The sequence below is a fragment of the Trichoderma asperellum genome, chromosome 4, assembly GCF_020647865.1.
Source record: "Trichoderma asperellum chromosome 4, complete sequence".
Taxonomy (NCBI): Eukaryota; Fungi; Ascomycota; class Sordariomycetes; order Hypocreales; family Hypocreaceae; genus Trichoderma; species Trichoderma asperellum.
Window position 1 is genome coordinate 1,428,487 of NC_089418.1, and position 15,054 is coordinate 1,443,540.

General features: G+C 51.5%; 6 protein-coding genes across 6 annotated transcripts; 2 read left to right on the top strand and 4 right to left on the bottom strand.

Annotated features, from left to right (window-relative positions):
- Positions 1–172: 172 nt before the first annotated feature.
- Positions 173–4,038, top strand: TrAFT101_006882 (uncharacterized protein). The gene has a single exon (XM_024904195.2). The coding sequence runs from the start codon at positions 864–866 to the stop codon at positions 3,921–3,923; it is 3,060 nt and encodes a 1,019-aa protein (XP_024758528.2). The 5' UTR covers positions 173–863; the 3' UTR covers positions 3,924–4,038.
- An 806-nt stretch (positions 4,039–4,844) lies between these two features.
- Positions 4,845–6,076, bottom strand: TrAFT101_006883 (uncharacterized protein). Its single transcript, XM_066127903.1, has 5 exons — positions 6,026–6,076; positions 5,785–5,960; positions 5,579–5,716; positions 5,433–5,498; positions 4,845–5,366 (listed from the first exon to the last, which is right to left on the bottom strand). The coding sequence occupies exons 2-5, from the start codon at positions 5,849–5,851 to the stop codon at positions 5,101–5,103; spliced, it is 537 nt and encodes a 178-aa protein (XP_065984016.1). The 5' UTR covers positions 5,852–5,960; positions 6,026–6,076; the 3' UTR covers positions 4,845–5,100.
- Positions 6,077–6,275: 199 nt separating this feature from the next.
- On the top strand, positions 6,276–7,625 carry ERV25 (vesicle coat component). The gene is made up of 3 exons (XM_024910057.2): positions 6,276–6,673; positions 6,753–6,876; positions 6,996–7,625. Exons 1-3 carry the CDS (start codon positions 6,455–6,457, stop codon positions 7,316–7,318), a joined length of 666 nt encoding a protein of 221 aa, XP_024758531.1. The 5' UTR covers positions 6,276–6,454; the 3' UTR covers positions 7,319–7,625.
- An 822-nt stretch (positions 7,626–8,447) lies between these two features.
- On the bottom strand, positions 8,448–9,276 carry TrAFT101_006885 (uncharacterized protein; the record flags this gene model as incomplete). The annotated part of the gene is made up of 3 exons (XM_024910697.2): positions 8,448–8,889; positions 8,949–9,117; positions 9,192–9,276. The coding sequence occupies 3 exons, from the start codon at positions 9,274–9,276 to the stop codon at positions 8,448–8,450; spliced, it is 696 nt and encodes a 231-aa protein (XP_024758532.2).
- Positions 9,277–9,368: 92 nt separating this feature from the next.
- Positions 9,369–10,214, bottom strand: TrAFT101_006886 (uncharacterized protein; the record flags this gene model as incomplete). The annotated part of the gene is made up of 2 exons (XM_066127904.1): positions 9,369–10,039; positions 10,127–10,214. 2 exons carry the CDS (start codon positions 10,212–10,214, stop codon positions 9,369–9,371), a joined length of 759 nt encoding a protein of 252 aa, XP_065984017.1.
- Positions 10,215–10,874: 660 nt separating this feature from the next.
- Positions 10,875–14,417, bottom strand: TrAFT101_006887 (uncharacterized protein). The gene is made up of 3 exons (XM_024904196.2): positions 13,660–14,417; positions 12,281–13,454; positions 10,875–12,213 (listed from the first exon to the last, which is right to left on the bottom strand). Exons 1-3 carry the CDS (start codon positions 13,727–13,729, stop codon positions 11,898–11,900), a joined length of 1,560 nt encoding a protein of 519 aa, XP_024758533.1. The 5' UTR covers positions 13,730–14,417; the 3' UTR covers positions 10,875–11,897.
- Between the last annotated feature and the right edge of the window lie 637 nt (positions 14,418–15,054).

Here is a 15,054-nt window from a genome sequence, read left to right on the forward strand (position 1 = left end):
AGCTGGTGCATGGTCGGCACAGCACCTACAGCAGATCTGCTTGCCAGCCCCGCCTGAACATCTCCCCATTCTGCCTCTTGCATGCTCTGCCATTCTCGTTCCTCAGCTCAGCTCTCGCCTTTTTTTTTTCTCCCTCTGCTTCACTCCACATCTGACGAATCGCACCCGTCATGTCCCATCGGTCGATCGTCACCGTGCCACCCCCTGCATCGTGAACCTGGCGATTGTTCAAGGCCCTGCTGCATTCGGAACGAGCCTTGAATCAAGGCTGGCGGCCACACGGGGGCTGCTAGGCGTCTGTCTCACCAACCAGTCGCTTTTCGTCTTCTCTTTGCTCTTCTCGTCCTCTTGCTCTCCATCCTCTGTCTTCTATTTTTTCTTTTTTCCCTCGCTGATCCCGCTCACAACATCCAATCATCACCTCATCAGCGTCTCGCCCGCTGCCTCGGCGCTGCACGGATTTCTTTAGGGATCGCTTGACGCAAACTTGGCAGGTCTTCCCTCCTGCTTACGCCCTGCCTTGCTTTACGCTGCTCTGTCTGCTTGCTTTTGCTTCCTCGTCTCAGATTGGCTGCGTGTTTATTATTTTGTTTTATTTTGTTTTATTTTTGGGTGCCCAGCAGACTCGCTCGCTCGCCAGGCTCGCCTTCCATCAGCGACTGGCCATCCACCTTGCTCGACCACTTGGACCGCCCGCCAATTGCATGAAGCCATCGAGCTCTGGCACTGTCTACTCGTCCACAATCATGCAAAGCGGCCCCTGTCTCAACCTCGCCGCCGCCACGTAGCTCGCGAATACACTACTAGTGGCAGCCTGCGCTTCTCTTCGCTAGTGTGAAGCGTGCAATAACCTCACTATTGCTATGATGGCGGCGCCAGCCCCAAGAAATCACAGCTTCGCAGCTGAGCCTGCGGCACCGCGCCAGTTCAAGAAGCATCGGGTACTGCCTCGGCCGGTCATCGATCAGGCGCACGACGGCTCCAGGCGCAAGGCGCAAAGCTCCCATCTAACTAGCGGGACCCTGGCGCCCAGAAGTTCGACGCCTCACCCGATGTCAAGCTCAACGCCTCGCCCGAATATGAGCTCCCAACCCTTGAAGCACCAGCTCAGAAGAATAGGCACCGGGCCCGATCTACCTCCAACGCCACCCGCGCAGTCAAACGCATCCTCCAGCAGCCAGTCCGCCACGCCATCGAGCCCGACGAGCACAGAAAGTAGCGTTGGGCTGCCGAATGTCGTCGCGAACCGACCGCCGGCCACGCCCCCCGACCAGCGCGGCCCCCCGACGCCAGAAGTCACCCCACCGCATCCCGCAAGCGTCGCCAAGGTGCAGCGTCCAAGCATCAAGGACCGTATGGCTTCGGAAAGCACTAATGGGCCGTCGTCGAGGGCCGAGTCCTTCATCACCGCTCGGGAGGAAGTGACCTCTTCAGAAGATGAGGCTGGGAGATCAGCTGGCTGGCCTCACAGAGTTTCTGCGACTTCACAAATCACCATCACTCCTTCTGCCAAGACTGAAGTTGCCGATGCGGCACGACCAACCACTCCTTTAGACAAGACGACAACCAAGGACATGGCGCCAGAAGGAGAGGATCAGACACCAAAAGCGAAAGGCAAAAGCACTGAGCCAGCTGGCAAACAGAACCCTACTGTTAAAGCTGGGCAATCTCAGGATGTCTGCTTGTCTAGTGTGATAATAGCACAGAAACAGCAGCATCAACGCCGATCGCCAGGAGTGTCACGCCCAATCCTACATCATGATCTTGATCCTGTTGTCAAGGATAAAGTGTCCGTTGCTCCTACAGACGCGACAAAAGCTGTGCGCAAAATGCAACTTCAAGAAGCCGCATCTGTAACCTCATCTTCGAAGAGGCAAGATGATCAAACGCCCGTCCAGCTGGTTCACCCGCAGGTGGAGGCTACAGCAAAGCGAAATGCACGGCCACTAAGCACGTCTAGCCAATCGACGGTGGTCGAAGTGCTTCTAGTGGATGGACCTCCGAAGAGAGAGAGAACTTTGCGTCATATGCGAAAGCAAAGTACTCTGAGAGATGCTATTGATAACAGGGAAGATGCTGGCTTGGCTGCCAAGAGCGCAGACTTAAATGAGACTCAAAAAGCCTCGGAAGCCACACAGAGTTCGAAACCAGAAACCTATGATCGTGAGAGCCATCTCTCCACTGTGACATACTCCACAAACAGATCTATATCTAGCAGAAGTGCGAGACAGGAGATTTGGCGAAGCGGCGCAATACCTGTAGTCATAGTGCCTAGTCGACGATCTTCCCGAGGTCCTAGGAGCAAGGAGCCTTCTCTTCGATCGACGTCTAGTAGGCATTCGGACAAGGCAAAAAGTACTCACTCTGCCCCTGCTCCAGATCTCGCGCCCTCTAAGAACTCTGGCCCTGTCTTTGAGCGACCTGCTCGCCGGAGTAGAGCATTCTCCGAATCTGACGGCTCTGTCAGGACAATTGACTTTCCCCCCATGATTCCGCAGCGATCCTCGTCGCTCTCTGCTCCTACCAGTCGAAACATTTCCAGAGCTGGATCAATCAATACTAGCAGTGTCAAAGTTCACAGCGCAGCGATCGAACAGCAATCCGATCGTCATCTGAGCCAGGAAGTGCACATCATCTGCCCTAGCACGCCTTCGTTAGAACCGTTAACCCCTATATCTCCGGAAATGAAAGATTTAGGAAAGGAAGAACCCTTTGACGGCCTTGGTCTTAGCCAACATGACGACGTGTTATCCGTAAAGAAGATCCCGCTGCGAAACACTCCGTTCTCGGTTGCGTCCATGGAGACGTGTGCAACAGCTCCAGAGCTGTCAGAAGCTCTTGCTGTTCACATGTTTCCCCATCAAAATTCGTCTGTCCTCATGGTTGATCATTCAAATCGGCCATCAGAGGTTCTAGCGGCGAAGCGGATGTCCAGTCCGCCTATATTGATGGCGAATTCTGAAGAAGAGATACTAATACCCGTCACTCCTCCCCAGAAAAGATTTTCCTCACTCGAGGTGGACTCTCCTCTGCGCAACCCGCGAGCTCCGCCCCAGCCGCCAAAACAGGCACCTGAACACCCGCCTGCGATCAATTTTATTCCCGCTACGCCATCGGGAATGACACCTGCGGCTGAGCGACTCATCCTTCAAGGGAATTATTTCGAATCGCTGAAAGAGAAGCCTCCCCGGCGGCCCTCTATCGTCAGGAGAGCGTTCAGCCGACGTCGTCACTCGATAGCGTATGTGCCAAGCTCAAGAGGAGGATTTCTTGCCAGGACATTTTCCATGTCGCGCAGAAACCGTGACGACAGCGATATTTCTCTTTATAGAGATAACGATAAGCCCAGCGAGGAAGACAAGCTCCATCCATTTTGGCGCCCGCAGTGGATTAGTGACACAGACTCCGAACCTATGGATGATGACGACTACGAAAATGACGATTACGATGACCGCTATGAGCGTGATGATGAAGTCTATCGATACCCTCCGGTGGACAATCGTCCGCGTAGGCCGACAAGGAGCTTCAGCCAAAAGGTGAAGCAGACGTTTACAATTCTGCCATCACGAGAGTATCACGTTGACGACGTGCATGGACCCCAGCGTCGGACAATTCGACGAACCTCTAGCGGGAATCTGAGAATCGTGCGCCGCGTCAGTATTGGATCATTGAGGCGTCAAGGCCGAAGTGGAAATGAGAGATATACTGTGAACGGGGAGCCTCGTACACGCTTCTGGCGAAACCGTAGCGCTGGCCGAGGCAGTGCACGACGATTTTCCATTGGTAGCAAGCTGGAAGATATTCAGAATATTCCCCAAAGGATAAGCGAGAGAAGACGCGAGAAACGATCACAGAGACTCCGACAGATGATAAGCGGACCGAAAGTAGTCCGAGACGGTGTTGGCGAAGTCATCAGACGCTAACTAGATGGTTGAAGATGGCACCGCTCGATGATTTCAAAACGATTTATGAAAGAAACACATGCCTATGCTATTTGCTATCTACCTTTTTTTCTTTTTTTTTTTTTTTTTCTATATGCGATGCGAGAAAGAATCACGATAAAAAATGAGCAAACGATTTTTTTTTAGCTGATATGATGAGAATATCGTGGGTAGCATGCGGGCATATTGCATAACGATATCTTTTCCTCTTTTTCTTTTCCTCTTTCTTAGCAACGACATGATGATTCGACGACTGAAGGATGGATTTTCACAAACTCGTCCTACTTTTTACTTTTTTACTTTTTCGAGTGGACTGCACGAACGATTATGGAGTGCTTTCTTTTCTTTCTTTTTATTCGAGCTTCAACGCCACCATTTTTAATTTGCTCTCATCAAGGTGCCAACTGTCTGATAGTACAAGGACTGCGCTTTTTGACATTTAATTTGCTTCTTCTTCATCTTCTCTTTGCTATACTGCTGGCCATATTATGTGCCTTGCATGAAGAAACACGGAATTTACAAAGAATTTAGGGGGAGGGGGCGCTTGGTGGCTATATATTACTTTTTTCTGTTTAAGAAAGTGAAACGAACAGGGAACGAATGAAATGCCCCCGGATATTTTTCTTCTTATATTCTGCTTTTTCTGTCCTTTCTGCCCTTTCTCCCTTCTTTTGTTGCTGCTTAGCTGTATTATAGAAGAAACGGGCGGCGAGAGATTTGATTAATGCGATGCCTTTTTCTCTTTTACCTTTCCCCTTTTTCTTTAGCTGATGAGATAACGGTTTTGTACGCATTATGTACTTTTTGAGATCTAGAAAGAATGAATGGAATGAAATGCATTTTTTTTTATTTCTATAAAGTAAAGAAAGTTATAGTAAAAAAGGTTCACGATATGAGTAGTTTCTCCTAGATGATATCTTGCTGTGCATGTACGTTCGATACATTGAGCCTTTTCAGCTAAACTGATATATATTCTGATAGCTTCAATCTTCAATCTATTGGAACCGGTTTATGTGCTTTCATTGCAAAAGCAAAAAAGGGAAAACGTTCCCAGAAAACGCAAGAACGCCTCGAGCGCCAATTATTACCCGTGATTCATATCATACATAGATATAGCATCTCGACCTAAGAAACCCAAAACATTTCCAGCCCCATCTCATTACCGCCTGTCTTGTCCGGGAGGAGGAGGTCCGCCAGCGGGAAATCCAGGGGGCGGCAAGCCTCCGGGAGGAGGAAACGCGTGCTGTCCCGGCGCAGGCATGCCGGGGAAGTTTGGCGGAGGGAGACCAGGAGCGCTGGGTGCGCCTGGAGGAGGGAAGGGAAGGCCACCGGGTGGTGGGAAAGGGAGGCCATTGGGAGGAGGGATCGGAGGCATTCCGTTAGGGCCAGGTGGGAAAGGAGGCATGCCGCGGCCACCAGGAGGAGCTGTAAATCCGGGGTTAGGACTGACGAGACCCTGATGCAGGGGAGGGGAATAGCAAGTGGACGTACGAGGGAGACCTTGAGGAAACTGCCCGGGAGGCGCTCCAGGCATACCGGGGAAGGGCGGAGGGACACCTATGACGCCAGCAGCGTTAGCATGTATTTGCGTGTTTCTCAGTATCCCATAGGGGAGGATATCCAGCGCATTAGCTTACCACCAGGGAAGCCAAACGGCGGGAACGCATGGCCGGGCTGGTTCTGAAGAAGCATCGGGTTCGCGTGGGCCTGGCCCTCGGCGGCATAGGAAGAGGTGATGGAATCGATGACGGATTGGGCTTTTTCGTGGCCGATTTCTAAACAAGATGGATGGGTTCCAAGGTCAGTCGGCGGACGGCAAGGGAGGGGGGAGGCAACGACTAACGCTGGTAATAGTCTACCACGTTGCGCAGGTGGTTTCGGCCGCTGTTGTGTGCTTTGCGCACCGACATGGAGTCGTGCGTGAGGTAGACATCGCAGTAATCGCCTTGATTCGTGGTTAGAATGGCGACGTGAGCTGAGCGCGTACGGGGGAGATGGATCTCGCGAGCTTACAGAAGACTGTGTGGTCGAATACGTTAGTCCCTGGCTGGTCAATCAGAAGCTGGGTATAAAAGAGGGCTTACACTTGGGCATCGTGGCTGTATTCTGCAAAACAAGAACAAAAAGGATTGACGGGTTGAGTGATGGCTTTGTGTCAAGCACCAGCAGTGGCGCCGAGGCTGCGACATCCAAAAAGAAAGTCGACGAGGCTGCTGCCGCCCCACACGTGATGCTCGACGCTCTGGTCCAAACGGCGGCCTCTGATTGGCCCCCTTCGCCTCCCTCTAATCGGGAGTCCCCCCTGCCTATCGCATCAAGCCACACCAGCAGCTTTGGCCGAACGCGACACCTTTACCTTTTTGCGGGCTTGGCTTATACTTTGGTTATAGCATAGAGAACAGAAAACACACATGCTTGTCCTCCCCAATCCCGGCCGCTGATTGGATTTGACTTGTGTCGGACGACCGAATTTTATTTTCCCTCCCCCCGCGAACTCGTGCAAAAACCGGCCAATGGCGCCCACGGCCCTCTCGCCCATGCGGTGGCTCTGCGGCCTTCTGCTGCTCGTCAGCGCCGCCAACGCCCTCAAGTTCGACCTGCTCGCCCACCCCGGCGGCGAGAGCCTCAAGAAGGAGAGGTGCATCCGCAACTTTGTGGGCAGCGACACGCTGGTGGTGGTGACGTCGACGATTGACGGCTACAAGGGAGACGGCATGGTGGTCAACATTCATGTATGGGCTATTTCTGGTTTATGGGGGGGACTGATTATAAGCTCTATCTGCTAACATTGTGTTTTTTTAAACATTATAGGTCCGTGATGCCATTGGCAACGAATACGGCCGAGCCAAGGACGTTGCGGGCGAGTCCAGAATCGTCTTCACCTCCCACGCCGACGCCGCCTTTGACGTGTGCTTTGAGAACCTCTTCAGTGGCAGTACGTTGTTGTCTCTCCCTAAACACCTTCTTCTCCCTTTCTCTACCATTTTTCGATTCAAAAGAAAAGCAATATCTACATGAATTATTCACTAACATATCTCTCTTCCCCCTCTTTAGGCACCAAACCCCGACAGAACCTCCGCGTCGTCGAGCTCGACATCGACATCGGCGCTGACGCTAAGGACTGGTCCGCCATCCAGGCCACCGAGAAGCTCAAGCCCGTCGAGGCCGAGCTGCGCCGCATTGAGGAGCTGACGGGCGAGGTCGTCCGCGAGATGGAGTACCTCCGCTCCCGCGAGCAGAAGCTGCGCGACACAAACGAGAGCACCAACAACCGCGTCAAGTGGTTCGGCGTCGGCACCACCTGGCTGCTGGTCATCCTGTGGGCTTGGCAGATTATGTACCTGAGGGCGTACTTCCGCTCAAAGCACTTGATTTAAAAAGAGGAAGAGAGCCCGTTTCTTTCCTATTCTTTCATATATACCAAATAAGCTTTGGTGGAGAATAAGTTAAAAGGGGGAGGAAGAAGAGGAAGATGGGAGATGGAGGGGTCATTTATTGCGAGATGAAGACTTTGGAGCGTCGTTATTACATGGCTTGCCTCCATGTAGCATATCAATAAATACAGGAGAAAAGGGGGTACATGAGGATGGTGGTATGCGCTAGCGTTTGCAATATCATGATGTATGAACCATCGAGATGAAGAGGATTTTATAAAAACAAAGGAAAGAAAATGAGGGGAACACCACCTTTCTTTTCAATTTAATAAAAAGAAATTTAAATACATAAACATGATCTTGTCTACGTATTCCTATAGCTCGCTTTATTAGCAGTGCGCTTGCTCTCTACCACTTCCAAAATCACAAAGTCACAATACTTCCGTCAACAAGGAGAAGTTCAAGTCACTACCAATTCCTCATTTTCTACGGAAAAAAAAAAAAAGGGGGGGGGGGGGGGTTAGATATCACGCTTCCCCCATTTCCCTTTCTCTCCTATCTAGCATTTCATGCCACCATTGTTGTTCTATCTCCCATCCGCTCTCCCCTTTTCCCAATCAAATTGGTATATATAACTTTCACCTCTTTTCCCTCTCATCAAAAGAAAAAAAAAAAAGATAAAAGCCGCCCGCCAATCTAGCACGCATAAAAACAAGAAAAGAACCAAATGACTTGATTAAACTACTAAGCCTCCTCCCAATCAAAAGCAACCTAGACCACACCAAAGAGAGAAGAGAGAGAAGAAAGAAGAAGAAGAAGAAGAAGAAAAAAGATTGTTGGGAAGTAAAAAGAGGCCGGAAAATGCATCAAATCAAACCCGAGCGCCTCGCCGTCTCGTCTCGTCATCAGTATGTCTCGTTAAAAAAATGAAAAAGAAAAAACGGAGTCCGTATTTGCGTTCCTCTTGTAAGAGCTGAGGAATAGATAGGAGGGTATCATGAGTGAAGACATAAGAGCATTTTATGAGGAGGGGAGCCAAGAAGAAAGTATTAGAAAAAAAATGTAGTCTTTCTTTTCGCCTTCTTCATTTGTTGTTGTTGTTTTTTTCCTTGTTTCAAACTTTGGCAAATCATCATCCCCCTCCTTCAGGTAATATGCTGCTCAAACTCCTCAATACCAACAGTATGGGCATATCTTTGGTCCCTGCGCTCTTCCTCTCTCTTTCCTCCCGCTCTCGTAATCTCACGGAGCTTAGGCTCAGTACTTTGTCTGCTTCCTTGCCTGCCACCTTGACTCGCTGTTCCAGCTTATGTACGCTGTCCGTCAACTGATCGACTTCGAATTCGAGCGACGATTGGATGTGCCGTAGCCGTGCTTGCGTCTGTGATCGTATGCTGGCAAAAGTATTGGTTTCATCGACGAGGAAGCCTCTGATTTGGCCTTCATCGGGGTCTAACAAGTCGAAATCGGGCAGTGTTATTGTCTCTGCTTCTTTTTCTTGCGGCGTGAACAGAGGCGGCTGGTCAGGCAGTGGTTTCCGTATTGCTAGCCAGGCTTTCTTTTCTTCTTGTAATCTGGGTCGAGTTAGCTTATAACTCTACATAAGTAAATACATCTCCAAAAGTTGACTTGCCTCTTGACTTTCGCCTGCAAGGTTGCTAGCTTCTCGTCCAGCTCAATGTTTCTAGGATTAGGTCTTAGAATGACTGGTGCTTTAGGCGCCTTATCTTCTCTATTGAACCAATCTGAAAACTCTGATCTCGACGAGAAATCTTTAAGCAGCTGATCTTGAATCGCTCGAGCTGAAATGAAATTCTTAGTTAGCAAAATAGGAGCCCCAAACAATTTATTCCACGCTATGAAGGAGAATCCTCACCTCCAAGAACTGCGCCAGAGTTCAGGGTCCCTCGCGGCTTAGCTGATAGTGCCCGCTCGCCACACCATATTAACAGCTGCTTCATCCGCCGTGGCTCCAACAAATCCGCCTCGATATGCTTGTAAAACGCAGTGGTGCTGACTTCACGGTGGGGAATTGCCGTTTGTCCACTCTCAATTAACGAACTCGCTCTTCGTCCACGAGATCCCAGGCTGCTTCTTCGACTGCCGCCTGTCCCCCTTTCTTGCGCATTTCTTTATTGCGATTGATTATGGGCGTGTCGCTCATTGGCAGCTTAATTTTAGTAGGCTCAGTCGATGTCTCGTGCACTGGCGAAGCCTCGATCGAAAAGCCTTCCTCAAGCTCTTCCTCCTGTATTACTGGTGGCGGTGCTTTTGATTTTGCCGTCTTCTTGCCACGGCTCTGGCTGCTTGACGAGCCATTTGTCCGTGGCGGAGGAGGCGCCTGCTGCTGCTCCTCTTCTGGCGCTGCATCGTCGCTTGATAGTCGCGAACTCTTTCTCGTCCCTCTTTTCGATACCTTCGCAGGTGGTTCATCATGGACCGCGTCGTTGGACGCCGCTTTTCGCCGTGAAGAGGAAGCCTTCTTTGCCGTTGTCGTCGCCCTCGGAACCTTCTCCGCCGCAATTAGCTCCACCTCCTCCTCATCACCACGGATTGACTGTCTCGCCGCCCGTTCCCTCGCCGCGGCGGTCGCTGCCGATGGTGGCCTCCCTCTTCCCGACTTCCTTACAGGAAGAGCTACCGGCTGCGGTGGCTCTTCGGCGGTCTTTGCCTTTTTGGATTTCCGCACAAACTGAAAATCGTCGTCTTGTTCGTATTCGGCGGCTGCTCGTCTAGTCAGCATTTCTTCCTTTTCTCTCCTCTCCTCTCCTCGCCCCGCTTCTCTGTCAAACAATGGGGGACCAAACGAACCCGGCTGGCGCTTTGATCGGCGCACTGGCTGGTCATTCATGCTAAGAAGTTCCAGCGGCTGTCGAATCGTGGTAATGAGAGTCGTCATGGATGGCTTCTTCGGAAGCTCCTCTTGGTGGATCGCATGAGAGATTGACAGGCTGACGTCGCGGATCGTAGGTTTCTGCGCCCAAATCCAGCAGGAAAAAAAAAAAAAAAGCTACCGCCGTCGAGTCAAATTCGCAAGTGTTGCGTTTGCTGATGAGGCGGTAGAAGATCGGGGGTTTTCAGCCTTGTCGCGTCAAATGCCCGCGCGCGTTTCGCTCGTCGTCCACCGCATCCACCTGCGGCGCAATCGCTGGTAATTCCCCGCCAAAATATTGCGAAACCTGTAGGATCCAGCCTGTACCGATGCTGCGTATGCGCTGCTCCGTCTTTGCCGGGCGAATATGGAAATCGTGTTCGTCGAGAGACCGCCAAGGTGTTCTTTCTTTTGCATTGACAGTGTTTACTTTTAGGAGCATGCGAGAGGACGGTTTTCCAATATCGGAGCTAATCCCTTTTTGGACAGATACTACCCCACCCCCTCGGTCTCATGATGGCGACGCCTGATTGGCTGGCTGCAGGAGCTTTAGCTGAGCAACTGAGCCAGAGACATTCTGCTGGGCTAGAGCTTGACGTCTCAGCTTAAACAGAGTGGCCGTCGAATGTGAAGAACCTCAACACTGGAGCAAAGATCAAAGGTGCCAATTTAAGATGTTACCATATATTCAATTATTATTATTTGATACTATTCAAACCTTGCAGTTCATAGTCATATGTCATGTAATGTTGGTCATCCATTTTTGTATAACAGCTGCAGCAATTCTCCTGGGCAATCAGCCACGTTCATCATGAGGATAACAATTAATATTGATGCGACGCACTCATTTCATTTTTAGACGTTCTCCTACTGCTCTACCTCATAGCAACGCTAAGCAATCATGTAGCTTCCGTTTTTTTCTCTTCTAAGCTACAAGAATACCTAAAATTCAAACCGTAAAACACCAAGTACCTCATCCCCCTTTGAGAGTACATAAATTCACCCAAACGCCTTCAAAGTCAAAGTCAAGACCCGCCCAATCCCAACACCTTTTGATGTGTGTATACCTTGCCTTGCCACTATTTACGTACATTTGTAAAGTAATACCGGGGAAGAGAGTTATATGAAAGGAAAAGTCGGGGATGGAAAAGCCCCGGATATGGTCAAGGCACCGCCTACACTCACATGCGGTGCGGGAAGGACCCAAATGAATAAGGAAGAATAAGGAAAGGCAAGTCTTAAACGAAAAAGAAGAAGAGAAAAAAAATCCTGAAACCCATACCAAAAGCGAATGTGTCCTCCACTGATTCATTCGCCTTTTTCGACAGGGTTTAATTATACAGGGAAAAGACGTGTAACGCATGCGTGCCGTTTTTCAGTGAACCGCATGTTTATGTCACAGGCTATTGGAACAGTCGACGAAGCCATTCATGTAGAGATTCCATGCGTGTCATACTCGGAATCTCGTATGCAGTCGCACTCTAAAACACAACGTCAAGCTGGAACTTATGGCGTAAAGAAAGGCGATGGAGCCGATAAGAACTGCGATGGTGGTGGCGATTCGATAGGTAATGATGTGCTCCGCGACAGAGCATCAACCGGGAGAGACAGGGATAGTGGATGTGTAACGGCATTTGGATTCTAAGCAACGGGCTGCCGAACACTTGCGCCGGCCATGACTTGCTGCCTATGTGACGGGCCACCCATATCCTAAGAAAAGCGCCGCTGAACACCCTGGCCAACCATGGCTTGTTGAGCGGGTATCGGGGCCGCCATTCCATAGGGATTCATCTGGGGGTTGAAAGGCTCAACAACCTGTGACATGAAAGCACCGTGGAGACCTTGTTGCTGTGTCACAGGACAATCCTTGTGGGCAAGCAGAAGAGTTTTAAGATTGACCACCTCTTCTCGCAGTTGTGTGATCTGCTGCGTCAGAGCGTCATTTTCACTGCTGAACATCTCAACTTTGGTCTGGAGATTAGCCAGCCACTGCTTCTTGCGTTGTCGACATTTGAGGGCAGCCACACTAGATGCATATGTTAGACAAACTCACACACACTTGAATATTCCGAGGTGAAAGGGTCGAGACATACCGATTACGCTCCAAAAAGTTCTTGCGCTTCTCTTCATCCGTCATCTTGGACTTTCCAGGACCATTTTCGTCAAACTTAGAATCCATGTCCTCATCTGAGTGTTCTTCATCAACGCTGCTAGCCGCGCCGCTGTTAGCCTTGGTTTTCTTAGCAGCGGGTGCCTTGACAGGCATCTCGTCGGCTTTCCTCCTGCCATTAGCAGCTGGGGGGTTCTTCTTCCCCTTGCCTCGTGTCTGCGGCTTCTGGTCACTTTCTTCCGAACCGTTGCTGATTTCACTGGCTCCCCGTTTGGAGTCTACTTTTACGCTGGCCATTGGAGGCGACGTGTTGATATTTGACTGGATTGCGGGGGCCGGGTGTGCGTGTGCGGTAGGTGCAGTTGTGACTGTGAATTGAGGTGTAGGTTGAGCCCCGTTGCGGCCTTGGGCGAGCATGAACAGACCGTTGGCCGCGTCGTTGTCGTGGGGATCAAATGGCCCGGATGAAGATTTAGGCTCAACCTTGGGAATAACGGTGCCGTTGGTCATGTCCTGAGGCTGAGAGGTGACCGCGGGTGGTTGCGGTGCAGGCGGCTGCTGCTGCTGCTGCGCTCGAGCGGCCTGGTCCCGCTTTGCGGCGGCGCTCAGAGCTGTTCGGTGAAAGTCGAGTGTACTGGGAGTCGCACCACCGCTGGCCAGCTGGGCAAAGAGAGCAGAGTTGGGACTTGGGGCGGGGAACATAGACCCGCTCCCGCCCGGAGTCAGTCCAGTGCGCAGCGAAGACTCGTTGGGTGTTGGGAAGCCGCCGCGGAGGTGATGTGTATCGCCAAAGTAGTCGGTAGGTCCGGACAGCATGGCAGGGCTCAGCGGGCCGGTCCGCAGGGAGCCTCCGCCCCAATTGAAGGGAGTCGCGTTGCTCCCGGGCAATAGAGACGACGGCGACGTCAAAGCAGCGACACTGGGGAGCTTGGTTCCTCCAGGAGTCTCTGGACCACCACCCCCAAATGACTGCTCAAACGGATTGGGCTCCAGGCTGAGGGAGCCTCCGGAAACCTGAGGCGCAAAGTATTCCGGGGTGTTGGAGCCTTGCTGTGATTGTCCTGGTCGAGGCGGTGGTGCAAGTGGCTTGGTCGCTGGAGCATTAGACGTAATGTCCGGCTTGGTGAGAGAATCGATCTTCGCGCTGACGATGGAACCTGCGAGGCAGAGGGCCGTTTGTAAGTATGGCAGGACAACAGCAGCAACTGGGCAATTGGGCAATTGGATCTTGGGTGACGCAGCAGGTAGTGCGTAGTGATGAGGCAAGTAGCGGCGATGACGATGGTGTAAGAGAAGCAAGTGTATAATGACGACGATGCAGGAACCGCAAAGGGGAAGACGAGGAAGGGTAAAAAGGCTTACCTTGCCGTGTGGGGGAGATGGACTGCTTAGGGGACTTGGACTCAATTACGTCGGTCACAGTCGTCCCCATGATGACGATGATGTATTATCCCAGTGGACAGTGTAAAAGGGGGGCGTTGAGCTACCGAGTATGTGGGGGAAAGGCAAAAGGTAGGAATTGCGGCGAAAGGATGGTTTAAGGTCTGGTAGAGAGGGAGCAGAGTGAAACGACGAAATTGGGAGGATGAGGTCAGAGGCAGAGCGTAGCGTGGAGGCAGAACTGCGGCAGTGGATTAGTTGGGGCGGTTTGCGTTGAGATGGCGCGTTGCTGTCAACTCTTTTTGCCCTTGCTTGCTCTCTTAATTTAAACAAACTCTCAAAAGCAGCCCAGCGCGGCAGGTCGGGTCTCTATTTTTTTTGAGGGGCGTTATTCCTCCTCACACGGGGAGTTAGACGACTTGAGGTGCAGCAAAACGCTTGGCCCGAAGAAGAAAGAAGAAAAAAAAGGGCCAATTCAATCGAGCTCGCCCCGTGCAGACGCGCGATCAAAGGCAAATCGCTAGATATCGAAATTGAAAATCTCAAGATGCCCCCAAAGTCTCGTGCCGCTGGAACGGACGCCGGAGCTACGCGGGGTGTGGAAGGCTGCGTTGAGAATCGCTGTAACTTGAGGGTGATGAAGAGTGCACGATGGTGGAAGGAAGACGTCAGAGATGACGTTGTGAAAAACGAAGGCGCAGAAAAAAGAAGGCGGGCGGCGGCTCTGGGGGCGCTGCTTGGCTGCTGGGCTGCTCTTAGGCCTTTTTCTACGATGGGGCCTGCAGAGACTTCGCTGACAAACATGGGTCGATGCCGCACTGTGCGGGGCGCCGCTGTGCATCTCGCGATTGGGAAACCGGGTGGTGTGGACCGTGTAAATGCGCACTCACCCAGACACTGTGTACTCGTTATCGACGGGAGGCGAATTTTGTACCGCCCAAATAGCATGATTGGATAGGGAGCAGTGTTGAGCGCCGTATATTGCACGTGTTTTTCGTACTGTTGGCGCTCCGTGCATGCCTGCCTGGTGCTTGCATACCTCTAGTGACTTTGGGTAGAGGTGAGGCCAGATGCAGTCAAATGCTGTCTCTCCAGGCACTATCACCACGGCATCTGCAGAGTTGGAAACGCCTCTTTCAGGACAGGTTGGGAATAAGACCGGCAGTGACAGCTGCGCGTCAGATGCCGGCGTGCGCTTCCATCTCGGCGCTGAAGAGGGAAAATACAAATCCCAACAGACCCGTCAACAGCCCTATCTCGTATAAAGACCAAGGCCAAGGGAAACAAAAGCCCAGAATGGTGTCAAAAGGGCTTGGAGTGTCGTTTGCTACTCACTCCCGGAGTACGAGCAGGACCTCCGCAAAAAGGAAATAAAGG